At 50.7% G+C, this 24,298-nt stretch overlaps 10 protein-coding genes across 10 annotated transcripts; 4 read left to right on the forward strand and 6 right to left on the reverse strand.

Moving 5' to 3' along the window:
- Positions 1-232: 232 nt before the first annotated feature.
- VE01_01775 (uncharacterized protein) lies at positions 233-1,850 on the reverse strand. Its single transcript, XM_018271293.2, has one exon. The coding sequence runs from the start codon at positions 1,456-1,458 to the stop codon at positions 466-468; it is 993 nt and encodes a 330-aa protein (XP_018133792.1). The 5' UTR covers positions 1,459-1,850; the 3' UTR covers positions 233-465.
- A 532-nt stretch (positions 1,851-2,382) lies between these two features.
- VE01_01776 (uncharacterized protein) lies at positions 2,383-6,754 on the forward strand. The gene is made up of 2 exons (XM_018271294.2): positions 2,383-5,142; positions 5,193-6,754. Exons 1-2 carry the CDS (start codon positions 3,019-3,021, stop codon positions 6,276-6,278), a joined length of 3,210 nt encoding a protein of 1,069 aa, XP_018133793.1. The 5' UTR covers positions 2,383-3,018; the 3' UTR covers positions 6,279-6,754.
- Positions 6,755-6,861: 107 nt separating this feature from the next.
- On the reverse strand, positions 6,862-9,703 carry KTR5 (alpha-1,2-mannosyltransferase (Kre5)). Its single transcript, XM_018271295.2, has 5 exons — positions 8,602-9,703; positions 8,154-8,552; positions 8,015-8,101; positions 7,557-7,968; positions 6,862-7,502 (listed from the first exon to the last, which is right to left on the reverse strand). The coding sequence occupies exons 1-5, from the start codon at positions 8,871-8,873 to the stop codon at positions 7,161-7,163; spliced, it is 1,512 nt and encodes a 503-aa protein (XP_018133794.1). The 5' UTR covers positions 8,874-9,703; the 3' UTR covers positions 6,862-7,160.
- On the forward strand, positions 9,187-10,173 carry VE01_01778 (uncharacterized protein). Its single transcript, XM_018271296.2, has one exon. It carries the CDS (start codon positions 9,251-9,253, stop codon positions 9,725-9,727), a length of 477 nt encoding a protein of 158 aa, XP_018133795.1. The 5' UTR covers positions 9,187-9,250; the 3' UTR covers positions 9,728-10,173.
- Positions 9,920-11,900, reverse strand: VE01_01779 (uncharacterized protein). Its single transcript, XM_018271297.2, has 5 exons — positions 11,568-11,900; positions 11,468-11,511; positions 11,253-11,401; positions 10,798-11,199; positions 9,920-10,638 (listed from the first exon to the last, which is right to left on the reverse strand). The coding sequence occupies exons 1-5, from the start codon at positions 11,574-11,576 to the stop codon at positions 10,556-10,558; spliced, it is 687 nt and encodes a 228-aa protein (XP_018133796.1). The 5' UTR covers positions 11,577-11,900; the 3' UTR covers positions 9,920-10,555.
- A 226-nt stretch (positions 11,901-12,126) lies between these two features.
- On the reverse strand, positions 12,127-13,878 carry VE01_01780 (uncharacterized protein). The gene is made up of 5 exons (XM_018271298.2): positions 13,442-13,878; positions 13,179-13,376; positions 12,864-13,122; positions 12,682-12,810; positions 12,127-12,619 (listed from the first exon to the last, which is right to left on the reverse strand). Exons 1-5 carry the CDS (start codon positions 13,577-13,579, stop codon positions 12,513-12,515), a joined length of 831 nt encoding a protein of 276 aa, XP_018133841.1. The 5' UTR covers positions 13,580-13,878; the 3' UTR covers positions 12,127-12,512.
- A 27-nt stretch (positions 13,879-13,905) lies between these two features.
- Positions 13,906-15,867, reverse strand: VE01_01781 (uncharacterized protein). Its single transcript, XM_059463384.1, has 4 exons — positions 15,312-15,867; positions 15,063-15,208; positions 14,321-14,978; positions 13,906-14,269 (listed from the first exon to the last, which is right to left on the reverse strand). The coding sequence occupies exons 1-4, from the start codon at positions 15,357-15,359 to the stop codon at positions 14,102-14,104; spliced, it is 1,020 nt and encodes a 339-aa protein (XP_059320007.1). The 5' UTR covers positions 15,360-15,867; the 3' UTR covers positions 13,906-14,101.
- A 1,971-nt stretch (positions 15,868-17,838) lies between these two features.
- GPB1 (guanine nucleotide-binding protein subunit beta 1) lies at positions 17,839-20,289 on the forward strand. The gene is made up of 5 exons (XM_018271300.2): positions 17,839-18,376; positions 18,457-19,175; positions 19,227-19,316; positions 19,367-19,486; positions 19,540-20,289. Exons 1-5 carry the CDS (start codon positions 18,259-18,261, stop codon positions 19,558-19,560), a joined length of 1,068 nt encoding a protein of 355 aa, XP_018133843.1. The 5' UTR covers positions 17,839-18,258; the 3' UTR covers positions 19,561-20,289.
- A 776-nt stretch (positions 20,290-21,065) lies between these two features.
- Positions 21,066-22,646, forward strand: VE01_01783 (uncharacterized protein). The gene is made up of 2 exons (XM_018271301.2): positions 21,066-22,133; positions 22,205-22,646. The coding sequence occupies exons 1-2, from the start codon at positions 21,546-21,548 to the stop codon at positions 22,451-22,453; spliced, it is 837 nt and encodes a 278-aa protein (XP_018133842.1). The 5' UTR covers positions 21,066-21,545; the 3' UTR covers positions 22,454-22,646.
- Positions 22,647-22,728: 82 nt separating this feature from the next.
- On the reverse strand, positions 22,729-24,185 carry VE01_01784 (uncharacterized protein; the record flags this gene model as incomplete). Its single annotated transcript, XM_018271302.2, has 2 exons — positions 23,831-24,185; positions 22,729-23,781 (listed from the first exon to the last, which is right to left on the reverse strand). The coding sequence occupies exons 1-2, from the start codon at positions 23,909-23,911 to the stop codon at positions 22,729-22,731; spliced, it is 1,134 nt and encodes a 377-aa protein (XP_018133845.2). The 5' UTR covers positions 23,912-24,185.
- Positions 24,186-24,298: the final 113 nt, after the last annotated feature.

The raw sequence follows: 24,298 nt of genomic DNA on the forward strand, positions 1-24,298 counted from the left end.
AATCAGCGCGCCAGGCGGCACGGGAACGCTAGAGGTCTCTTTAAACACCTTGAGAGTCTGGAGCCGCTGCTTGACTCTTATTTCTGGCGGGGGTGGGGGGTATATGATATCATACTATTGAAGCTTTATAGGTAATCTTACAAATCTTATGTTGTTGGGGGGGGGATTAGACAGGATCAGATATTCGCCACTTTCAACACTGCTTGACTCATACGGGGGATCGTTCTCGACTCCAACATCAAGGGGTCTCGCGTTTGGTTTGCTATAGAGCTCAGCTCTACTACTCTAGGAATAAACTGCTGTTGCACCACCGACATTTGCCATGCCCATATCACATCTTGAGCCACCAGTGGCAGTTTCTAACTGAAACTGCTCAACTGCCAAAATAACCGTGCCCATATTAGACCTCCCTTATAAGAGCCTTCCCCTTTTGCGTCCGACATTCCAGATGCCGTGAAAAAAAAATCAATGCAAATCAAAAGGAATGTCTAAAATTTTCCCCGTAGGATTAACCAGAGCGTTCATAATATTCTCGAAGATGGCCTCCTGGGAGTTCTGATGGCCCTTGGGGCCCACAGATGACCTTGAGGGAGACCATGACGATAGTGCCAAGTGGGCGTCCGGAAACCGCGTAGATAAAATGTTCAAAAGAGCGTCGCTCGAATCCTCAATATCCATTAAACACATCCCATTAGGGCTCGTGGCTATCAGGACGAAGCTCGATTTCCAGGGCTGGATGGTGTAGAAGATCTCCTTTGGCCTTGGCTTTGGCACTGCCACTCGGCTGGGCAATCCCGAGGCCACGGAGTAGAGGTCATCGATCAGATCGGTTTCATTCATACCCACAGCTCTGGATTGAGGCCTAATAGGCGACATGTGGCTGGATACCGAGCCCTTGGCAGCTGGGCCTTCTGGGACTGATGGGAGCTGATGTAGCACGGGCGTCGCAGGGCCTTCACTGGCGGTTTTACTCGCCAGATACCCAAGGGATGGTGTTTCTGAAGCAATCGACCGTGGCGACTTCAATTCAGCGTTTCCATCCTTCGCCAAGCCCTCGGCGTAAACCCGTGGTGTGACACCTGTAATCTTCTTGAAGACCCGATGGAAGTGGCTCTTCGTCAACCCGGCTTCTTCAGCCAGGTTTGCAAGCGACGGGATGGAGCCCTTCTCAGCCTGGATCTTCTCGATTGTGTGCCGCGCTCTGGCCACGAGGGTAGCTTGTGGGTCGTGCTTGTCAAGATCCGGTTTGCACCGCTTGCAGGCCCGAAACCCGGCCTCTTGTGCAGCAGAGGCGTCGTCTTGGAAGACCACGTTTGCTCGGCGCGCGAGTCGAGCACCACATGTCGGGCGACAATATATTCCCGTCGTCCTAACGCAATACACGAAGCTGCCGTCGGCCAGGGGATCATGTGCTTCCAGAGCAGCCCAACGAGAGGACTCGGTCAGATAAGAGGCCATCGCAACGATTGAAGTCCAATCAGTCTTTTTCCTGCGCGTCTAGGGCGGTAATACAAGAAAATATAATTAATGTTCAGCTCATGGCCTGCGGGGTAAGCAGTGGACGGACGCTGCAAGATGACACTTTTTGCGCAGGATCCGTGACAGGTCAAATGTCACTGGGATAGCTCAACAGGTGTCCTCAGTTCGCAGAGTTTATGCAGGTTCCTTCAAACAGTTCATACACCGAATATCAGGGCCCACATGCGATGAACAGTCAGAGAAACAGATCGAATGTTTCATCCCGACTTCGCTGTGGAAGAGCGAAAGAAGAAATATGTATGAGTGATGAAGAGTTTGATTGTGCTTGAGCATATGCAGCATGAAGCAGCATGGAACCAGAGAGATTATGTTGAACCAAGATGAACCAACAGTAGTAGTGCGTATGGTGTGGTATATTAGAGATGAGTCACGTGCTACAGGGGCCAATGATACTCGGGATCCTACCGTGGTACTAGAGGTAGTATAGCGTAGTATACGCGTATTATAGCGAATTATAGCAAATTATAGCAAATTATAGCGAATTATACCGTACTATAAGATACCAATCGCGTGGCTGTATTGTGGCATTTCTGTCATTTCTGGTATTTCTGGTATTTCTGGTATTCCTGGTATTCCTGGTATTCCTGGTATTATTGCGGCGCCACTTGGTGTAATTAACTCGTGCACCTCGTGTAACTGGATAGCTCCGATCCATGTGCGCCCCTCTAATCTACTATAATCCTTACTTACTCGACTAATTCCGATACTACAATACTACAATAGAACTACTAATAGTTATCGCTCACCGCTAACAGTACCGGAGCTAGACCGACCGGCAGAATATCCACCACCTTGGGGAACCTCTAGTCATAGATTGTCCAATCGATGGCCCATTCTCCCATTCAATTGCATATAGAACAGAGATAAATAATTCATACTGTAACCTTTATTACTAAATAAGGGAATTCACCTTCACATATAGAGCACCTGTATCATTTCTGCCCATCCACTTTGCCCCACAAGTATTGGGCTGGGAATGTCCACTGAGGCGCAAAGCTGGTCAAACTCAAAAAGATTTCAATCTGAGCCGTCCAAGCAGAAATCCGCTAGCGAACAACCACTCGTCCCTCAAATACCAGAGGTATTCCTCACGCATTCTCTCTTTATTCCTACAACTCTCCAGCAAACAATAGATCTCGAGATATTGGCGACCCTCTCGACTCGTAAGCCCTTATCTGGGGAGTCCACTCTTTGCCAAGTTCATAGCGGTCCCGCTAAGAGCCAAGATCCTCGGTTTTCTGCGCTCAACATTGGCGCCACTGGACCTGAATGCACCCTTTACAAATACGACGCTCGCTGAGGAGGAATCTGTAGCTTAGGTCTATACAAGCATACCTAAGCTTCAGGATACTGTTCGAAACGCGCGCGACAAGAAGTTCTCCAAAGGACTTGGCGAGCCCATAAGCAAGGTGCCACTCCGCGGCACAAGCCGACAAATTCGAGACATCGAAGCTTTCGGAGCCGCGACCTTGACTCAGTATGGCGTGGGAGCATCTGTCGATCAACAAGCCTCATTTGGTGTATCTCATCTTAGGCGGCTTCACCTCTCTGTTTATGTTATGTTCGTCCTTTATCAAGGAAAGACTATACATCGGCGAGGCGACTGTCGCCACCATCTGCGGCATCATCTTTGGCCCGCATGCCGCCAACCTCATTGACCCCAGCACATGGGGAAATGTCGATCAAATAACCCTCGAATTCTCACGAATCGTCCTCGTGGTCCAATGTTTCGCCGTCGGCGTCGAATTGCCGAAATATTACATGGAGAAGCATTGGAGGTCCGTCACCTTCCTCCTCATACCTGTTATGACCTTTGGATGGCTCGTTACGAGTCTGTTCATTTGGTGGATGGTTCCTACGCTGAACTGGCTCGAGAGTTTGGTTGTGGCCTCCTGTGTCACTGCCACGGATCCCGTCCTGGCCTCTTCGGTCGTTGGTAAGGGAAAGTTTGCCAAGCGCGTACCTAAGCATTTGCGTGATCTTCTGTCCGCTGAATCGGGATGTAACGATGGCATGGCCTTCCCTTTCGTCTACCTGGGTCTTTATATCATCCATTACAAGTCCCAGCCCTCACAAGTGGCGTTCCATTGGATTGTCGTCTCAATCCTGTACGAATGTGTGTTCGGTGCCATATATGGCTTTGTCATCGGATACATTGGCAGACGAGGCATCCGATGGGCCGAGAAGAACGATTTGGTTGATAGAGAGTCATTCCTTGTGTTTTATTTTGTCCTGGCACTCTTCTGTGCTGGATCGGGTAGTCTGTTAGGTGTGGACGACTTGCTTGTTGGCTTCGCCGCTGGTGTAGGCTTCTCCAACGATGGATGGTTTACACAGAAGACAGAAGAGTCCCATGTTTCCAACGTCATTGATTTGCTTATCAATTTGGCGTATTTTGTCTATTTCGGCACCATCATCCCTTGGGATCAGTTCAACTCACCTGAGCTGGGAACTTCCGCGTGGAAGCTGGTTATTATTGCGTTATTTGTCGTTTTCTTCCGGCGCATACCGATCATGTTAGCTCTCAAACCATTTATACCCGACATAAAAAGTTGGCGAGAAGCACTGTTTGCGGGTCACTTTGGCCCTATTGGAGTTGGAGCTATTTTCATTGCCATCCTCGCGCGAGCAGATTTGGAGACGGGTTCCACGACGCCTTTAGCAGTGCTCCCAGCAGAGGGCACGCCGCATTATCATCTCATCGCGTTGATATGGCCGATTGTAACGTTTCTCGTTATCACCTCTATTATCATCCACGGATCCTCGATTGCTGTTTTCACGCTCGGAAAACACATCAATACGTTAACACTGACGATGTCATACACGACTGCCAATGAAGAAGGACCCTCTTGGATGAACAGACTGCCCCGAATTTCATCACAGTCCAAGTCAATGTCCAAAATGTCGGATACTGACGCCGACGACATCAAGATGGAGGATCTCCCACCAGGAGCGCTTCCACCTGTTGGCGTTCCAGGAGCTTTCCTTAGAAGGCAAAAGGAAGAAGATACGGGCAAACCAAATGCTCGCAGTTCATCTATCATACCTAGGCGAAGGAAGAAGTCCAAATGGGACGGATATGGACCAGGAGGACCTGTCAGCCAGTCGGCTATCGCGCCGCAGCCTCGCAACCAAAGCCAAAACACATCTGCAACCTTGACGCCAGAGTCTACAAGCCATGAAGGCGAAGGAGAGGGCGAGGAGGAGAGGGGCGAAAGAGTAATTGGAAAGGTTCAGCACGATGAGGAAATGGAAGAGATTATGCACCATGGCGAGGAAGAAGAACGCCCAGAACACCACAAGTCCAACGCCGAACGTCATCCCCACACATATGAAGCTTATCAAGAGGGCGATCACGTTATCATCGAAAATGAAGATGGCGATGTCCTCTCGGTCGAACAATCTCCTCCCGAGGAGGGTAAGGAAGAGAAGCTTGGCGAAGTCGGGGCGAAAGCAAAGGAAGCTATGGAGCACCCCGAGACTGGCTACAAGCAGTTCAGGAAGAAAATCGGCGAGTGGAGGCACCGTGATGAGGGCGAGGAGCAGAAGCCCAAGCAGAAATCCAAACGTGGCCCAGCACTGGCTTACCAGTTCGGTAACACTGTAAGTTTATGACGCATATTCGATATAAATATTGTCACTAACTCTCGCAGATTATTGTCGAAGATGAAGACGGCGAAGTCGTTAAGAAGTATGATCTTCCATCTCACAGGGACACTAAGAAGGCCGAAGCAGGCGCCGCCAAACCAAAAACCCCACGTAAGGACAAGGCAGGAGAAGAGGCAGGCGCACAAGAGGGCGAGAGCTCCGAGGCCCAACAGACTGGTCAAAGCAAGCTGATCCAAGGTCTCAACAAGTGGAGTGGCTTCAACGCAATCAAGGAAACCCAAATCTTCGACTCCTTCAAGGAGAACAAGGATGACTACAAGGACGACGAACACATCCGCTTCACCATCGGCAGCGCCGGCCGCCGCCTCACCAAGGAAGACTTCCTCAACGAGATCCGCTCCCTAGACCCTAAGGGCCGCGCAGCCGTACTCGAGAGGTCCGACGCACCCCCCGCCATGAAAGATCTCGCGCGCAGAGACGCAGACGCCAGCATCCCCGGCTCAAACCGCCTCTTCAGCGCAAAGAACGTGCAATCCGGCGCCTCCGCAGCCGCTGCAAAGGTCGTCGGTGCCGCGATGGCAGGTGCCCACGCGCCGAAACCCGAAGAGCTGGACGGAGCAGCCAGTAGCAGCAGCAGCCGTAGCAGCGAGGACGCCGAGGAGCACCGCGCGGTGGCTAGGAAGCACAGAGCGCTGTTCGCGCACGCGCAGGACTCGGAGGACCGCGGGGCTGGCTCGCCGGGTCGCACTGGTGTCATCGCGTCGACTGGGTCGCCTTCGGGTGAAGTCCCCGAGTCGGCTGCGGAGCGAAGGCGCCGCGAGCAAGCACTCAAGGGGGTCGATGATGATGATGTTCCCGCCACGAAGCGCGTAGCTACCCCTGCTGATAGGCGCAGAGAGTCTGCTACTACGGCGAGGAGAAACTTGGTCTCTGGAGCGACGAGAGATGATTCCGAGACGCCTGCTGAGTGGAGACGTCGTATCGCAGCGCTAGGACACAGCGAGGAGCAAGAAGGCGATGAGGATGAGGCGTCCCCGACTGTGCCGACGCTACAGAGCCAGTCGTCGACTGTGAGCGGGAAGAGTCGCGGGATCCGGTTTGCAGAGGACCCGGTGCGAGGACGCAAGTGAGTGAGTGGGTGGAGACGACGTACACAATACCAACAATAGATTTGAAATTTTCGCGGAAGCGTCGTTTTCTAATTACGATTTTCTTGGGGATCTAAGGAATTCGAGCGGTTTGCTTTGTTTTTTGGGGCTGGGGAGGCTTTTGTTTTTGGGAAATTTTGGGAGAGCCCCAGAATGGATGCTGGTTTGTTAATAGACTTGTGGTTTTTCAAACGGATTCTCATGGTTCTTATGGGATGGTACTGCGGATGCAGAGGTAATGGTTGTATGGGAACGTGCGGGTTATGACTATATGGGAGCGGCTCTTTGGTCGGGGGGGTTTTCGGGATTCTTGGGACTGGTTTGGGGGGAACTACCTCTGACAGTTTTGGCAAGATGGGCGAGAAAGGATCTCGATGGGCTGAGAGAGGGCCTAATAGTTAATGTCTTTCTACTGAATCATAAGGAAACAGATACCAATTTCAAAGGATTACCTCGAATCTTCAATGCCCCCTAGCTTGTTCGTGACCGCGCACATCTCACAATCACAATATAGTAGTAGATACCCATCAGTCGTTGTAAAGAGATCTATTAATGGTATCATGAGTCCTTAGTCGAAAAAGCTATGCCAAAGGCACTACAAATACATTGTCCCTCCCCCCCCCCTCAAGTTCTACAGCCGCAAACGCCGAGTCTCGGATGCTTGTATCAGCACCCTCGTTTCCCTCCCGCAGCCTGCTTGTTCCGACACCTGCGCCATGCTAATGAGCCTGTTTCCTTCTCTCGCAACACACAATCATCAGCATCATGAAATCTGCCGCCCCACTACATCCTCCTTCTCGGGTTTTTCCCCATGGGTTCATTCATACATGAGCATCAACCCCTTGCATCATACTCCAAGGCGAATCAAGGACTCGCCCACCCTCCTGCAACATCGACCCACTCAGCCATGCAACTTCCCTCCTTCCCTTCCACATCAACAATATCCGTATCGCAGCGGCATCGGCACCCGACGCCATTCTCCTTCGGGTCATCCCAGCTGTCCCAGTACTCGTCTTCCTCGCGCCTCTTGCGCGGGTTGGTAGTCGTCATCTCGGGCCACGGGTCGCGCTTCAGCTGTCGCGCTGGCGCATTGGCAGGGCAATGCTGGATGGTTGTGTGGCGGTATCCGAAGTCGCGGAAATAGTGGACTTGGCTCGGGGAAAGGAGGGCGCCAGCGGCCAGGGAGTGGATAGGTGCGTCACCCCACTGTATCTTGTTAGCAAATACTCTGTTACAAAATCAGGGAAAGGGGAAACGTACCCTCTCCATCCAGAAACCGCCACTGCGGTCCATCATCTGAAAGAAGTCCTCGTACTCCTTGCTCCTGAACCAGCTGAGGCTTGCAATCTCGAAATTCGACCAGAAATGGCACATGTTGTATTTCTCGCCTTCCATGGCTTCTGGGTCGACATCAGGTAGTGATGAGCCCTTGCGGAGAATCGGCTCTGGGATAGGAGGCTTGTAGCCTGGCGTGTCTTCTGGGCGTTTCTTCTTCGGTCCCTCTGGGTCAGGCTCGACGAACATCTCCCAGAGCCCCTTGGACTTGATGTTGTTGGTTCTCATATACGCAGATGCATATCGGAAGATATTGGGGACTGTCTCCTTCAATTCCTTCACGGCGATGGTAAACCCGTATGTCTTGTTATTTTCGATCATCTTTTGGAACGGATCACTGCAGTCGTTAGTTTGGCCCAGCAACTATGGTATAGAACGCTTACTAAGTGATATCACAGAAGTACTTGATCTCTGGCTCGAGGCGCCAGTACCACTCGTACTTTTGCAACAATTCATGCTTGTAGAAGAATCTATTTTCATTAGCGACGTTCCATTTCAAAGGGTCCTGTTGTCCGGACATACCCAGAGTAGAATCTGCACATGGAATGGTAGCTCTCCATGCCACCATACATAATTGCGGCGTCGCCTTGCTTTGCAATTCCCTCCTTCGCAACCCGTGGATCGATCCAATCTGGAAAGCCCCACATGCTCGGGTCGATTTTCCCAAACTCCACCGACGAACTGGTATAGTTTTGGACCGTCTCCTTGAAAGTCGAGTTGAAGTCGCCGTCATTGAGAAAGACGTATGGGTAATGATACCATCTGTTGAAATGGCGCTCAATAGACTTGATCGATTGGATAACCCCCTCCAACTCCTTATTTCTTGCCAAAACAACAAACGCGGCATTAGCCCTTGGCTTCGTGGTATCCGGAACGTCGCATCCTGTCACAAACACCTTGTCGTACTTCTCGCTAATTTTCCTGTAAATCCATTAGTTACGATCCTGAGCCATCCGTTCACGAGCCATACCTTATAGCTGGAGGACTCCCCCCCGGCGTTAATAACCCCCTTCCCGGTGACGACGGGTGCCGCACAAACAAAACCAAGATGCAAACAACGACCATAAAGGGAAACAAAAGCACGACGCCGAGAGGTACGGAAACGGCCGAATTGCCTTTTAACCGCAGGGGGCGTCTGAAAAATGCCCATCTAGAGGTCTTGTTTTTGCTCCCTGCCTCCTTCATCGTGGGCAAATCTGTCACCGTTGGCAACCGCTTCATAGCGCGCCGCACAACCTCCATAGCTGCGAAGGTATTTCGATATCGTGGTTACTGTATTATTCGCATGTGGACTTCCGCACCAGCTGTATTATAATCGTCGCAATCATGAATAAAATCGCACGCGCAATTGAGGGTAACTGTAGAGTAGCAAGATCCAACTTGGGCCCTGTAGAGTTAACAAGGTCCAAATTGGGCCAAGGACCCAGAGACGGGAAGGAGACACCACAATTAGTTGCACACCGCCCTGTACATCAACAATTCTGCCGTAATTTAGCCCCTCGAAACACCAAATAAATGTAATCACGTGCACTACTTTTTACCAACAGCACGGTTTCTATATTCAGCCTCGACGACCCCGCCTTGGCACTATCACAGCCAATTAACAATCCTCTGTCGACATGTCCCCCAAAATCACCTCCAAAAGTCTCTCATACGATTCGGCTCTCCCCCCCTTCCTCCAACGCCTCCGTGCCGAGAACACTGGAGGCTCCACAGCCGCGCCACGCGCCAGACGCGCCCCGAATCCTGACGCCGACGAGGAGGATGAGCCGGTCTATGTGGATGAAGAGGGGGCAGCTCTCGACGATGATGAGCTACACAGTTTAGGTGTGACGAAGAAGGGCGGAAAGAAAGGCGAGCAAGCTGCAGAGGAGGCCAAGCCAGAGGCAGTGGAGCCAGAAAGGAAAGAGGAGAAGATTGCGGCAATTGGGGCAGCGAGGAAACGAAAGGTTGGGAAAGTTGTGGGAGCCTCGGAGGAGGAAGAAGGGAAGGGCAGTGATAAAGCGGCAGTCACCCCCGGGAAAGATAAACAGGCGCCGCCACAGAAGAAAAAGAAGGTCAAGAAGGTGAAGCTGAGCTTTGGGGATGATGAGTGAGGATCAGATGGGCTGTGCTTGGAGTTCATTTGAAGGCAGGGGGGTGATGCATTGGGTGGTCGGAATACTGTGCATTGGCTATAGGGAACAGGGATTGTTACGGGTGGCGTTCGGGAGTGCCTAGAGATACCCATTGATTATATAAAACGCGTTTATTTCACGCCATGGAAGCTGTCAACACCTAGATATAGCGCCCATACTATGCGGTCCCTTTAATAAGAATTGACCATGTTGCATCAGAGGCACAGCAACTGTGGCCCTTGGCAGTTAGGTAAGATACTAGACGGGTTTCCCACGCCCCATGGCGCTCAACAGTAAGGTTTTGCATTGAAGATGTGTGTTATGCGAAGCTATATCCCACCAATTCCTAACCCCTTCCAAATACGCCCCTGAAGACCAGGCCCCAGCCACCGAATCTAGCCTCAATCGACGGCATCAAAACGAAGCAAAACACGAAAGGCCGCCCCGCCGCCTACCTCGCCCAGGCATAAAAAATGCTCATATAACTTTGGCGAGTGATTCTTGTGGACGGAAGGAGGAGGATCCAAGTCGAATCGAGCTCATTTCAAAATGAAAGAAGAACAAAGAAAATCGTATAATCGCATTGCTGTTTGCTGGTCCACCACCGGGATTTCCATATTTCCTGCCAACGCCGTGTGATAATCTGGATGGATAATGTAGGAAAATTGAGACTGCTGGGTAAGTATTGTGCAGGATGTGCTGTTGGTGTGTTAAAAGTGTGATTGGGAATCTTGCTGAATTAGATGTATATGTCCGAGTTGCTGCAGCTCTCCATTGAAATCATCAGATACCAGCACGGTGGGTCGCTCATGCCTTCGATTGCACGAAATCCCAGAGCATTCGCACGAGAGCGTCCGGGAGCGTGTAAAGGTCGACGTGGAATTCGCCTTCTACAGTATCATCAGTGACTGGAGACTTGGGGCGCCAGAGGCGTGGAGGGGGTTTGGGAAAGCAACGGAGCCTGACCCAGGGGGTCTTGGGAGGGACAGTATTCTCGGGTCCGGGGGTTTGGGGCTTGACAAAAAGTATGGGCCGAGGTGGCGACTTACGGTCAACGTCGTTTTTCGTGTATGTCTCGTCGGACTTGTTGTCGTGGATCATCTGTACCACTTGGAGTAGATCATCCTCCTGCAACTTCACAAGCCCGTCGGCAAGCCTGTCCATGTCCACCTGTCCTGTCTTCTTCTTCTTTCTCGCGTCGGCGTCGCCACCCTTCTTGCGCGCGCCGTTCGCGTCGTCTGGCACGGGTCCCGACTTGCGCAGCACGTCGAGGAGGTTGGGGTTTGGGTTCTTGAAGTTGATCACATGCTTGGCCTCGTATCGGGGCTGCGCAAAGTTGAGATCGTGCGCAATTGTGTGCTTTCCGCCCTTCTCAACTGCGTGGAGGTCGATAGTCAAATCAAACTCTCCCCAGCCCTCATTCTGGCAGCGGAACGGTGGCTTTTCGAATGCTGTAGGATATAGATTAGCTCCCATCTTTGACAATTCCATGTAGGGGTCATACTTTGAGTTGGATTCGCGAAAGACGCATGTAAATTGTAGGTTGCCTTTGAGAAGATGTTCGCCTCGATCTGGTTGCCGGCCTCATCCAAAAGGAAGATCTCAATGCTCCATAGCTTCATTGGAAAGCCCTCAACTTCTGGGGCACGGCCACTGTGTCGCAGACAGTCAGTAAATCTGCCTTCCGCCGGATATGAGCACGAATGCGCGTTCACTCACGGAATTGTTGACTGCTCAGTCACCACCTTCACCGTACGTTTGACCTATATGAATCAGCGATTGTAGGTGATAAATGCAGAACCTGTTCACAAGAACTTACTTCAACCATTATAGCGATTTGTTTGTGTTAATGCGACCAGATAGATGGCAGTTCGTGCGAGGCAAATATACGCTGGTGAATGTTGAATGAGCTGTTGCGATTTTGGAGCTCACGCCGGAATGGGTAGTGATATCGGTGGACGCGGGGAGCTCAATGGCGGTAACCTTAATTAACCGAGTTTGTGTTTCGTGTGACCGCGTTTGTCACGTGTTGAACTCGTTATGACTTCACCTAACAGAGCAAAGAAATCAAGGTGCCACAAATGAATTTGACAACAAATTTCACTTTGAAGAGTGATATTGTAACTCTGGTATGTGTGGAAACCCTTTGACGGTGATCTGGGTTTCACGCGACCCGTAAGCGATATATATCCAGTGAGATGGTAAAGCTAAATTCACATATGGATATTAAATACTCACATTAAATATTCCTAGAAATTCCTATTGATTCCACCCAAAGCCTATCAATAAAAAGACATCACGCAACATTTTCTTTTACTACGCTACAGAAATGCTAGCAACTACATGTTAGTATCACGGAACAGTTTTGTTCGTCGGATGTTCGTAAAATCCCGAGAATTATATTGCTGTGCCAAATGACTGGAGGAGAATAAAGCATCGTAATCTAACTTAAGTATCTAAACCATTGGATAATAATCTATGGCTGATTAACCTTCATGCATTGCGCTTCCAATATCCTCCCAGCTGACATATCAGTTGGACCGCTTCGACCGCTTCAAAGTCCAGGCCAATCTGAGTGCCACCATAATGTATGGACACGTACTACGGGTAACTGCTTGCATCTGAGGTATATGCAAGCCGGGGGAGGGGTGATGACGGGGAATATAGAGTTCATGCCAAGAGTTTCATGAGGTTCGTAATTGCAATGTGAAAGTTCTTTGTTGAGATTCGAATTGACTCCACAGCTTAGGAAAGCAGGCTAAGTTCAAGCAGAAGCCTCGGTGGAAGCCTCAGCAGCAGCGGCAGGCTTGTTGAACAGGGCCTCGTTCTCTTGCTGGGCCTTGATGAAAGCCTCCTTGAAAAGGTTGGCGTCTGCGAGATATTTGTTAGCCCCTGATTCGATTCAACACGTTGTGGTTTGGGATATTTCTTACTCTCGGAGTTGGCGAAACGGATGGCAAAAGTAACGGCCTCGGCCTCTCCCTCGCTGACATCAGCAGCGGCGTTCCACACCCAGCTCCTGTCGCTGCCAACGTTTGGCGAGAGCTTCATCTCAGGGACAACTAGCGGTGAATCAGTACTTTATTCAAATCGGCGGGTTATCGTCTCCACATACCGTAGTGGTTGGCGCAAACCTTGAGGGTCTTATCTCTGCGCATAACCAGACGTGTCTTGCTGTTCTCCCTGTGCTTGAGGAGCCTCACATCACCGGTACCACGCTCCTTCCACTCGTTGGAGTCGCGGATGAACTTGAAGAGCTTCGCGCGCATCTTGAAAGTCTGCTCCTCAACCTCCTCGCCAGTCTTGACGTCGACTTTGTCGGTGAGATGGATGACGGGCTCGAAGTGGACATCCTCAGACTCTGGTGCCTCGTCCTGTTGAAATCCGGTAAGCTCGTGCCACTGGTGCGGGGTAGGTGAGTTCTTCTTACCTCTGGGTTCTCCCCGGCGGCGGCGGCCTTCTGTGCCTTGGCTGAGCCAGAGTTATCGCCACGGTCCTCATCCTCGACCTTCTCCTTCTTGGCTCCTCCGCCGAACATGGAGAAGACGCTGTCCTGCATGTTGGTGGCGGCGGCGGTCACGGTCGAAGCGGCGGTGGCGGCAGCATCGGTGGCGCTCTCTACTACGGACTAATAAAATCAGCGTGCGCCCAAAGTGAATCGATGAGGTTGGAAAGGGTTTCGGAGTTACTTACAGTAGGTGCCACTGTAGGGGTCTCGACCTTTGCCTCCTCGGTGGTGGTCGCCTCAGTGGTTGGCTCGACGGTCTTCTTCTCCTCAGAGGAGACAACAGCCTCTGGGGCAATGTCGACCTTTTCTTCAGCAGTAGACATGATGAAAGTTGTATGTAATAGCTATTTCAGATAGTTGTTTTTGTGTTGGGGTAGAGCTGTTGGTCGCAAACAAAGGTTATACCAACTGGATGGTGGGGTTGACGGTGTTTGTCAACACTGAATTTCTTAGATAACTCGCTTGTGCGCCGCTAGTCATTTCGCGGGCAAAATTGTGTCTGAGAGGCTACCCCTGATTATGGAGTGATGGCACCCTTGAACAACTCATGAACCCAACGTCAAATGTCGGCCTGCCACATGTCGTGGACGTGTCAGAAGCAAGTTAAATAATAATATACCCTGGACAATAGAACTTATTACATTAATCACTCAAAGATTCTTCAGATATTGCTTATGATAAGTTGTTATTCCGTGAAAGCGTGACTGGTACATTCTGCCTGGTCTCACTACCCCTCAATTTCCGAGCCAGAATGCAAGGCAGACGTGCACGTATTGCAAGGAAAACAACTAAGGGACTGATATTCGCTGGAAATAAACTGGATGCTTAAAAGCAACTGAGTATTACTACCACATCAGTTTTCGCAGTTTGTCCATTTCATCATCACCACCAAATATCGTCTCAATCCCACTTCGAGCGAGCTCATAGACCTCCTTGGGCTCCAAGCCAAAGTGCTCAGCAGTCAGGGCATATTCATTCGACAAAGCACTGCCAACAACCCCAACATCATCGGTCTGTATACCAGGTCAGCTTTTGGTCATAATAAATCCCACTGATTCTCTTACGCAAAGTGTTATTGGGCACCCCGTGCCTTTCCAATACATGAAATGGTGATCCGCGAAGCTCCCCGATATCATTCCAAACTTGACATTACAGCTCAAGCATAGCTCCAGGCCCAGTTTCCGCTCAATGATAACCTCCTTGATATCATCCGGGACGTGAATAACATGCCCGATGCGATCTGGTCCGAAGGAAAGCAAAGTACGGAGCTCGTGCTCAGTGGAAGATTGGGGAGCTTCTGCGAAGTGGATAGTGGTTTTGAGGCCATTTTCTTTGGCCCTTGCGAAGGCAGACCGGAATATCTCGACATTGCCCTTTGCGGGATCACCGCAGAGATCAACGCCAACGACTCCTTGGTCTCTGTACCGGAGAGCTAGGTCAACGACCTCAGATGCTTCTTCTTCGGAGTTCCGGCGGTCGATGGATAGTATTAGTTTGGTAACCATCGTTGGCGATTCAAAGCTTGAGATGGTCGAAAGCACGAGTTGCACATAAGCTTCCTTGGTAATTCCCGCTTGCTTGATGAGACGTGGCGTTGTTCGCAGCTCAAGGTAGACCACGCCATCGTCCTGGAAGTCTTGAAGGACAGATTTGGTAGAATATGATATGCTTTCCGCATCGTTGCATAGCTCGTAGATATACTTCGAGAACAGAGGGAAGAAGCTGCTCAAGCAATGAGCGAAATTAAACACGGCAGGGGAATCACATTTATGAGAATAGTAATAATAATAAATACTCAAAACTTACGTTACCAAGTCGAAGGCTTTGCTCGGATCCAGCACCTGAAGAGGGTCAGAGATACCCGCGGCTCCGTCTGCATCACGTTGCTTTTTGGATAGCCATATTTCGTGAAGGCAAGTCGGGCTGATACTGCCACTTAAATGGGCGTGTAGCTGAGCCGGTTGTTAGTTATGGTTACCAAAGCTTTGCTGGTTGGACACAGCTGTGATAATATCTCAGGGTGCGGGAGGCTGAGCTCTAATATATGGGCCATACTTCAATCTTTGGCATGGACTTGGCGTCCAAGCCATGTAAAGGATCCATGTCTAGAGAGTACAACAGCCTCACTGGCCACTACCGACTATGTATAGACTGGGTAAAGGCGATGTGATAAGGGGCAATGCCTCGGCTGGCTCTGGGTGGCAAAAGTGTTGGATGGGAGAGAATCGCATAAACCGCTACATACCCATGCGCTGGATAATACGAATTCGGCAACCAGCGACGGGAGACTGAGATGTACTAGGGTCATGCAAGTGACTGCAGTATCCTATAACTGTTCTGGAATAACAACCCCCTGAGGAACAAAAAAGCACTAATAAGGCCAGATTATGTGGATTTGATCAGTCAGTTCGTCTCTTCTTGTGGGGATGGTTGGTTTAGTAGCTGCAGTTAATTGTGGGGTAGGGAACGATGCATCGAGTCTCCTGCTACCATTTCGACGTGGTAGGATGAGAGGACAGGATCGGTCTGAGACAGAAAGGCACCGTACAAATCGTGCATTTGGATTCTGCACTGTTGCCGCGCGACTATTTAATGTTTTTTCCCCCCATACTCTCAGCACAGGACAGTACATTGCCGATCTGGACGAGGTGAGACCCCAGGGTTAAGTGCGGAGGATACAGTTTGCTGAGATGTGGATCAAATGTCTCCCATCAGCAGTTAGTAGTGGGGCACACATATGCGGCACGGAAGAATATTGAATTTGTAGCAAAAAAGGTGAAAGACAAGGTGTGTTACTGCAACGAGAGTGCTGTGCGTCTGCATCAGCATCTCTTCCTTCCGGGCCGATGCGAGAATCGTCCCCATTGAATGCAACAGCTCTAAATTCTCCGTGCCCCTGGCTCAGTTTCGCTGTTAACCGATATGGTGCATGCATGCGTACATACATACATAACAATACCGGTTTTGTATGCAAGGTAGCTTACCAATGGGATTGCCTTGGAGAGGCATCCATCGCAGCTTTCTCCCTTCTGGGACATATGGACGTTATTCGCGTTTTCGTTGTATCTGTCCGCGATGGCCATCGTCGATGAGAGGGAGGAGCCCCATGCGGTTCTGTACACCCAGGACCTGGGCTGAGCCGTTCGTGCGTATTCACGTGCACACACTCAATGGATGCTCAGCTCCAGCTCAACGCCACTGAAGAAACTTGGCCGCGATCGAGAATCAGCCTATGGCCCATGTCTTCTATTATAGTACCGCAGTACTATATTACTGGAATTAGTCGCAGTAGTTGTAGTACTCTAGTTGTCAAAAACAACAGTACAAGACACGATAGTTGACTCCTTTTGACCCCTTTGGGACTGCGCTGTTCCTAACTCCGTTTGGTCTCTGGAGACATCTGCCTGTATGTAACTGTCCGTGCCCCTTGGTGAGATTGCGCCAAGACGTGTACTGTGCGTGCAGGCTACAGGCTACAGGGCCCCTCGCTCCCGTTGACATCTGATTTGCAGCTCTTGGGTGCGCGTGTCTGGTAGTTGGTTACTGGACCACTGTGGGAAAAAGCTTTGATAAGAAGGAGCTGGGTGGTGGTGGTGGTGCCTTCCTACCTAGGGGTTTAAAATGGGGGTTTATGGCCTCGTCAGCCCCCACTACACCACGACTATAGCGCTCTCGTACCCAGAGAGCCTAGAGTACGAGTACGCATAAGTTATCGTTAGTCAATATTTGTCCCATCGGTCGCTCGGTGGTGCCCTCAAAAATGGCTCATAAGGGGTAAAAGATCACCAAGCGGCACTTTTGTCCCACCTCTGCTTTCTGTCGCTGGCTGCCGCCGTCAATCAAGCGGCAGACTGCACTAACAAATTGTCCCGTTGTTGCCGCTATGAAGGTAATCAGCATTATTTCAGCATTCCGCAAAACGGTTCGGCGCAGGGCAGTGTGCAAGGCAGCGCAAGACAATGCAGGATCAGTTTCTGTACTGTTACCTCCGCTTTTTTTTGTATTCCCTCGAATTGATCCGGTGGATGACCCTATGAGCTGGGACATGTTCGCGCCCTTACGTGACCCTCTCATGACATGTTGGACCAAAGCGCATCATAGAACACTAGAGTACTCTGTAGCTCAGATGTAGCTCAGAAAATAGTGCCATACCAACAAAAACCAATTTTGTGCATATAGCGTATGTAGCGTATGCACTGTATGTACTTCTATACCCTACTGAGCATAGTTACCGTCCTATAGCACACAGGGAAAGGGAAAAAAGGCGAGAAAGGCCCGTCTCCGAGGCTGGAGTAGCTGGATGGAGAAACATTGGGGCATCCCTAGAGGCATCCTAGAGGCATCCTAGAGCATCCTGGAGCAACCGCAGATGCCGTAGTGCGGAGTTGTGGTGGACTGTGTGGTGGACTGTGTGGATTTCTCTGCAACTTGTATGGTCGATTGGTGGTATTTAGTGGTATTTCGTAGTATTCTCTGGTATTAGTGGTGAACTGTCGCTTTTAATCCAACTTGGGTCTTGGTCAGCCCCCCCCCCCGTCCGTTCACCTCCCTCCGCCGTCCACTCTCCTCTCCACTTTTAGCGTGATTTCGCTTCACAACGGCGGCGCTCCGCTTTGCCAATCCGAGCCCCGTCAAAACCCCAAAGTCACTCATCTACCACTATTACCACTACTGACACTACTGACACTACTACCCTCACCTACCACACTGCTGCCACTGGGCCCTCATTCTCTACTCTGATCCTACCTCCCTTCCACCCCCAACTACCTCAACGACCTCAACGACCTGTTCAATTGACCACAACCCATCGTCCTCCTCGTCGATCTCCAATCGAGTGTATAAGTCCTCTATATCGGCAATAGGGTGAATTGTTCTCAAACCTCCTCATTCGCTTCCGGCGCGTCCCATTCTGCGCACCAAACACGAAGCTCATTATTCTTCCCACCCCCCAACTTCCGAACCCGAACAGAGCTCCTGATCCACCAACAACAACCCCAACACCATGTCGAACGAGGTCTCCCCAGAGGCGATGCAATCGCGCATCCAGCAGGCTCGTCGCGAGGCAGAGACATTGAAGGATAGAATAAAGCGAAAGAAGGATGAGTTAGCAGACACTACCCGTGAGTTGTCCACACCCCCATGAGACTGCTTAGCCAAGCTAGAATCGCGATTCGAATTGCTGCTAACGCCGATACTGCAGTCCGAGCAGTGGCTCAACAACAGCAGGAGCCGATTCCGAGGAACCACATGATGAAGGCTAAGAAGACGCTGAAGGGCCATCTTGCCAAGATCTACGCGATGCACTGGTCAACTGATAGGAGGCATCTCGTATCTGCTTCTCAAGACGGGAAGCTCATCATCTGGGACGCATACAGCACAAACAAAGTCCATGCCATTCCACTCCGATCGTCGTGGGTCATGACCTGCGCATACGCGCCGAGCGGAAACTTTGTCGCTTGCGGTGGATTGGACAACATCTGCTCAATCTACAACCTTAACTCCAATAGAGAGGGACCTACTCGGGTTGCGAGGGAATTATCGGGCCACTCCGGATACCTCTCCTGCTGTCGCTTCATCAACGACCGCAGTATCCTCACTTCATCCGGCGACATGACTTGCATGAAATGGGATGTCGAGACCGGAACAAAGGTCACGGAATTCGCGGATCACTTAGGAGATGTCATGAGCATCAGCATCAACCCCACCAACCAGAATACCTTCATTTCCGGCGCATGCGATGCTTTTGCCAAGCTTTGGGATATCCGAGCAGGAAAGGCCGTACAAACATTTGCAGGCCACGAATCCGACATCAACGCAATCCAGTTCTTCCCAGACGGCCATTCTTTCGTTACTGGGTCCGACGATGCTACCTGCCGTTTATTCGATATTCGCGCGGACAGAGAGCTCAACCAATACGGGGTAAGTTGAGCCGCTCATAACTGCGATTGACTTTTGCTAACATTTATTTAGTCTGATGCTATTCTTTGCGGAATTACTTCCGTGGCGACATCTGTATCCGGAAGGTTGCTATTTGCTGGTTACGACGATTTCGAGTGCAAGGTGGGTAATTCAGCGCGTGCTAGTTGGACGGGTGCTAATATAAATTTCAGGTCTGGGATGTTACTCGCGGGGAGAAGGTTGGCGCATTGGTTGGCCACGGCAACCGTGTCAGCTGTCTGGGTGTTAGCAACGATGGCATGAGCTTGTGCACAGGTTCATGGGACTCTCTGGTAAGAATCATGAGCCTCATTATCATTGAGCACGTACTGACCAATTCCAACAGCTCAAAGTCTGGGCAATCTAATGGATACCACAAATTCAACATCGAGATTCATCTGTCTCCCTAAATTTACGGCGAGAGCCATGTCATGAATTTCCGACAACGATATCAATCAAACTTCCCTTGAAACAGTCACCTCTACGAACACCACCATTTCCATCACCTTCTCGCGGCGTACTCGAGCAATGATATCCGGATAGCTCTCCCATTTTAGCGAAGGAGAGCTTTAAAAGACGCAGCAAGCCACCAAGATCTGGCTGAGACGGTCTGCAGTTTACGCATTTTTTATTCTTGCATCATAATTCCCTTTATTTTGTTCAGCTTTTTTTTGTTTGTATGGGTGGCTAAGTCGAGCTGCGCTCTCTGCCCTCCATTTTGCTGGGTTTGCAAAGATAATTCGCCAGTCTACCGACCGCCATGGAGTCGCCTCTACTACGATCTTCGATTTTGTCTAGTCTATTATGGAGGAGGGGGGAGGAGGGGGGAGGAGACGCAGGCAGGAATGCAGTGGATGGCACCCCCTTGAGGGTCGAAGCTTGGTGCCTTTACGGGGCGTCAGGTGTTTCTCGGTCACAACGTTATTTGGCTTTTGAAGCTCCAGCCATTTTTTCCTATGCCGTTGGATGTGGTGCGAAACTGCTTGTAAAAAAATACTTCAGAGCGCACGATTTCTTGTGAGAGGCTTTCCTTTGCTTTAGTGGGAGATCTGGGGTGGAGGAGTGTTCTAGTATTAGAGAAAATGGGAACCACGATAACTCTATAAGTGTCACGCATGATTTTGAAGGAAAGCTTCGTATTCTTATTATCTTACGACCCATTTAGTAGTGAATCTTTGACCCCATATTCCACAATATAGAAGTTCCCCTTGTTGTGATTAATGCTGACGTACCTATTGCCGTTGTGGGTAATTGCAGGAGTAGGATCGGCGTAACAGATGGCTAGAAACAGCATCACATGAAAAACTACACTATGATCCACCGCGACACTTCCAATCTTGACAGCTCTAGAACGCGAATGTCTCAAAAAGAACAATCGGACGTTTCCCGACGAACCGGAAGAGAATATGCGCGGAATTAGTGTTTTTAAACGGATAACTGTCACCGTACTTGACATCCCTCGGCATTTTGCCTTCGAAGTCGTTGCCGAGAGGCTGGAGATGGCTACCCACATACTACAGTTCCCAGGGTCAGTTTTAAGTAAGAGAACTGTCATCACAGTTGTCTATGACAGTTTTTTTGTCTGAAGTGACAGAGCGACAGGTCGTATAATATTGCCATCTTCGGGGACAGCCGTCAGAACATGTTCAACCCAGTGCCTTGTCTCATCTGTCGTCAGCACCTCCTGAAACCGACGAGATCCTTTCAAACATAAGAAGCTTTATTCCATCCCATATTCTAGACAGGGCGCCGTGGCGTTTTGTATTTGTGTTTCTATTCCCCCCCCTGTGCTCCGCAACCTTGTAATCCTCTACCCCTCCATATCCCCTTACCTCGAGAATTTATAATTTTCGGGCCGCAGCCAAAAGACCACAAAAACAAATACGTAGCCCACAAGAACCCACGATCCTAGCAGTATCAGCCTGAGACCTGACGAATGTAGCACGAGGGCGCTCCGCGAAGGAGAGACACGACGTGACTCGGGCTTCCTTCCCTCCTACCGGACATTTACCCACTACCATACAGGGACCCTGCAATTGGCGATCTTGGACGGTGCGGGACACCGCCCGCCACAGCGGTTTCACAAAAGTCGGCAACCAACAAGTCACCTCACCTTCCCCAAACGCTATAAGGCACAATCCCCGCCAAACACGAAAGAGTGGAAAATAAAACAATTCCCATATCTGTGATCCAACAGACCAGCTCTCCTCACACACACAAACGCCATTCCCTCGACCGCAGCGCAACATCGTCCGACTGCTGCACACACCCCGCGCCCGCCCGCTCCGCTACTCCAACAACGCCGCGCGCACTAGCACGTCTCGGCTCACCGCAGCAGCACCGCCGCCCAAGATGGCAGCACAGACCCCCGCACAAGAGGAGTTCCAGGCGATACTCGACAAAGCCTCGCGAGGTGGCGCGCCGACCGACCGCCACCCCGAGGACGCGAATGGTGGCGCCGACGAGATCGACGAGGCGGACGAGGAGGCGCGGTACCGCGCGCGCCAGATGGAGGAGGCGATGCGGGCGCCGAGTGGGGGAGGGGGAGGGGGGAGACTGAATCTGCCGCCGCCTAGCTTTGATAGTGGGAGGACGACGGGGGTGAAGGGGGTTATTGCTGATGCGAGGAGTTTTGAGCAGGCGAGGAGGGAGGGGTCGAGGAAGGTGGGGGGGAAGGAGGGGAGGGTTAATGGAGGGGGGGAGGAGGAGGCGATGGACGCGTTGGATGCGCTGGAGGAGGATGAGGAGTTTTTGGAGAAGTGGAGGGAGGAGAGGAGGAGGGAGTTGGAGAGGGAGGGGAGTGATATTAGGAATAGGAGGACGAGTCCTAGTGTGAGGCGGTTTGGACGGTTTGATGAGGTTGATGCGCTGGGGTACTTGGATGCGATTGAGAAGGTGGGAAGGGAGACGGTGGTGGTGGTTTTTGTATATGATATCGAGGTATGTGTCCCCTTTCTCCTGACGCGGTTCCTCTCGTGTTTTTGCAAGCATATACTGACCCCCTTTTGCAGTGCGGAGTCTCGCAGGTTATCGAAGAAGCTCTTACCCCGCTCGTCGCGACACATCCCGAAATCCACTTCGTCAAGGTGCACTACGACGACATAGAGTTTGATAATGCAGGCGTGCCGGCCATCCTGGCGTATAAACAACAGGGAGAGCTGTTTGCGAATCTCACATACATCATCGACCAGATACCCGAGGATACGAACTTTGATACCCAAGCTTTGAAGAATGTGCTGAGGAAGCACAAGGTCTTATAATCGCATTTTTCTTTTTGGCTGGGCTCTGTAGGGTACAGACTACGAGGCTATTGCTGCTATATTTGAAGCCTTGGAAGGCATTGTATTATACCTAAGGCGTTTTTGAAACTTTGGGAGATAGAGGATGGGAGGATAGTAAAGGGGCCGGGAAAGGGGCATAGTTAGACACAACACAATAAACAACATACAGCGCCTATATTCATGCTTTTTACTATTGTTCGATGGAATAGTAATATTATCCTGTGCCCGCACAGGAAGCACAACCTTGATGACTATCAAGCCAGCCCAAAAGTGCATCTCAGACCTGAATGATCGCTCCAAGGTAGTATCCTCCCACCTCCCTGTCCCACGTCCCGCCCGCCTGGCTCCACAACAGTTCCCGAATCCATAACCTCAATATCCCGCACCACAAGCCCAAGCAGCGCAACCTTATCCATCCTATTTGGTGGGTACGATGCTTTTCCATCTATGCCCCACGTAAATCCATCCTCCCCCTTTCTCAGCTCGTGCCACGCATCGACAAGTCCATTCTCCTCGACTAGCGTTTTATCCTCTGGCAACACCGGGTTGAAGTCCCCAGCGATGATCCCGCGCTCTGCACTGCGGAGACTAGATGCCATAGTGGCGAGTTGATGCGGGCGACAAGAAGGTACTATCGCCAGGGAGTCGAGATGCACGTTAACCAGTCGAACGCACTTCTCATCCCCCTCTTCTCCAGAAGCTGATCCCGGATCTGGCAGGAAAATATCGCAACACAACGCATCTCTTCCAAACTTACTCTGGAATTTAACTCTCCACACAGGCCCCATCCTCGCTCTCCCCGAGAACCGCGCTTTGGAAAGAAGCGTCATCGTTGCGAATATCTGCCCGCCCCAGTTTTTCGAGTCCGGCTCGCTTGAAAACCATGATTCGCGGATCCTCTCGTCGCCTAAGAGTAATTCGAGCGAGGGCCGTGAGACTTCTTGTAGGAAGATGATGTCAGGTGATGGGGTGAGGTTGCTGAGGTGAGAGAGGATGGCTGAAGTGCGGGGTTGGGGCAGGGCTTCGCCGGCGTCTATATTCCATGTCGCGAGGACAAGGTTTGTGTCATGGTCAGTAGCCTGGGGAGTGGATGATGCGTGATAAGAGGATGTTGCATCTATACAGCTCCATCTTTGGGTGGATGGGTTGAATTCATGCCAGTTTTGATACTTGGGCGTGAGATCAGGTTCTTTGCTGAAGTGTGAGATATTCGGGGACTGCAACGAGGTAGCGCTACGAGAATCACTATTTTTATAGCGGCCAAGAAGGCGTGAGATTGTGTTGCTAGCCATGGGAGTAGTGCTGGTCTGATTGAAATTAGCCTTGAGCTCCATATTGTGACATAAACGGGAGAACCTTTGTGATAGCGAAGCGCGTGAATTTTCGACAAGCGTCAAATTCTGCTGCTTTCAGTGCAGGTGTTATGCGAGATGCCATATAATATAATATGACGAACGCAATAATTCTTTGTGAATATTAGTTGAAGTATGGAAGATAAAGAGAACATATGGTGGCATTGCTAGCGAGGTTAGTTATCACTTTTGACGTGGACAGACCGTCAGTCCGTCTGTCATAGTACGGGTACTAAAATAGTCACCCAGAAACTTAAGAACAGGCTGATGGAAACCCACGTCGCCGCTCTAAATGTTCACCACAACAATAAATGAAAATAAAATGAACTTTAGAACAATAATTATGATATCAAAGTCTTTCAGCAAGCTAGCTATAGTTATAGTTGCAGTTGTAGTTCAGGTGCACGGACCTTGGGCACCACTAATCGTACCCGTCTATGTCAACTGACAGCGACTTCACCCTTGGCGTTAT

Source organism: Pseudogymnoascus verrucosus (genome assembly GCF_001662655.1).
Source record: "Pseudogymnoascus verrucosus strain UAMH 10579 unplaced genomic scaffold scaffold_5, whole genome shotgun sequence".
Lineage (NCBI taxonomy): Eukaryota > Fungi > Ascomycota > Leotiomycetes > Thelebolales > Thelebolaceae > Pseudogymnoascus > Pseudogymnoascus verrucosus.

Excerpts from the sequence above, each read along its gene's own strand:
- VE01_01775 (XM_018271293.2), bottom strand. The coding sequence starts at position 1,458 with ATGGCCTCTTATCTGACCGAGTCCTCTCGTTGGGCTGCTCTGGAAGCA.
- VE01_01776 (XM_018271294.2), top strand. The coding sequence starts at position 3,019 with ATGGCGTGGGAGCATCTGTCGATCAACAAGCCTCATTTGGTGTATCTC. Across the intron at positions 5,143-5,192 it reads CTTACCAGTTCGGTAACACT|ATTATTGTCGAAGATGAAGA; the intron begins GTAAGTTTATGA and ends TAACTCTCGCAG.
- KTR5 (XM_018271295.2), bottom strand. The coding sequence starts at position 8,873 with ATGGAGGTTGTGCGGCGCGCTATGAAGCGGTTGCCAACGGTGACAGAT. Across the intron at positions 8,102-8,153 it reads ATGTGCAGATTCTACTCTGG|ATTCTTCTACAAGCATGAAT; the intron begins GTATGTCCGGAC and ends TAATGAAAATAG. Across the intron at positions 7,503-7,556 it reads GCGGTTTCTGGATGGAGAGG|TGGGGTGACGCACCTATCCA; the intron begins GTACGTTTCCCC and ends AACAAGATACAG.
- VE01_01778 (XM_018271296.2), top strand. The coding sequence starts at position 9,251 with ATGTCCCCCAAAATCACCTCCAAAAGTCTCTCATACGATTCGGCTCTC.
- VE01_01779 (XM_018271297.2), bottom strand. Across the intron at positions 11,200-11,252 it reads TTTCGCGAATCCAACTCAAA|CATTCGAAAAGCCACCGTTC; the intron begins GTATGACCCCTA and ends TATATCCTACAG. Across the intron at positions 10,639-10,797 it reads CACGAAAAACGACGTTGACC|AAGGCGAATTCCACGTCGAC; the intron begins GTAAGTCGCCAC and ends ATGATACTGTAG.
- VE01_01780 (XM_018271298.2), bottom strand. The coding sequence starts at position 13,579 with ATGTCTACTGCTGAAGAAAAGGTCGACATTGCCCCAGAGGCTGTTGTC. Across the intron at positions 13,377-13,441 it reads CCCCTACAGTGGCACCTACT|TCCGTAGTAGAGAGCGCCAC; the intron begins GTAAGTAACTCC and ends TGATTTTATTAG. Across the intron at positions 13,123-13,178 it reads CCGCCGGGGAGAACCCAGAG|GACGAGGCACCAGAGTCTGA; the intron begins GTAAGAAGAACT and ends GGATTTCAACAG.
- VE01_01781 (XM_059463384.1), bottom strand. The coding sequence starts at position 15,359 with ATGGATCCTTTACATGGCTTGGACGCCAAGTCCATGCCAAAGATTGAA. Across the intron at positions 14,979-15,062 it reads AAAGCCTTCGACTTGGTAAC|CTTCTTCCCTCTGTTCTCGA; the intron begins GTAAGTTTTGAG and ends TTGCTTGAGCAG. Across the intron at positions 14,270-14,320 it reads GGTGCCCAATAACACTTTGC|ACCGATGATGTTGGGGTTGT; the intron begins GTAAGAGAATCA and ends CCTGGTATACAG.
- GPB1 (XM_018271300.2), top strand. The coding sequence starts at position 18,259 with ATGTCGAACGAGGTCTCCCCAGAGGCGATGCAATCGCGCATCCAGCAG. Across the intron at positions 18,377-18,456 it reads TGAGTTAGCAGACACTACCC|TCCGAGCAGTGGCTCAACAA; the intron begins GTGAGTTGTCCA and ends CCGATACTGCAG. Across the intron at positions 19,317-19,366 it reads ACGACGATTTCGAGTGCAAG|GTCTGGGATGTTACTCGCGG; the intron begins GTGGGTAATTCA and ends TATAAATTTCAG.
- VE01_01783 (XM_018271301.2), top strand. The coding sequence starts at position 21,546 with ATGGCAGCACAGACCCCCGCACAAGAGGAGTTCCAGGCGATACTCGAC. Across the intron at positions 22,134-22,204 it reads TTTTTGTATATGATATCGAG|TGCGGAGTCTCGCAGGTTAT; the intron begins GTATGTGTCCCC and ends CCCCTTTTGCAG.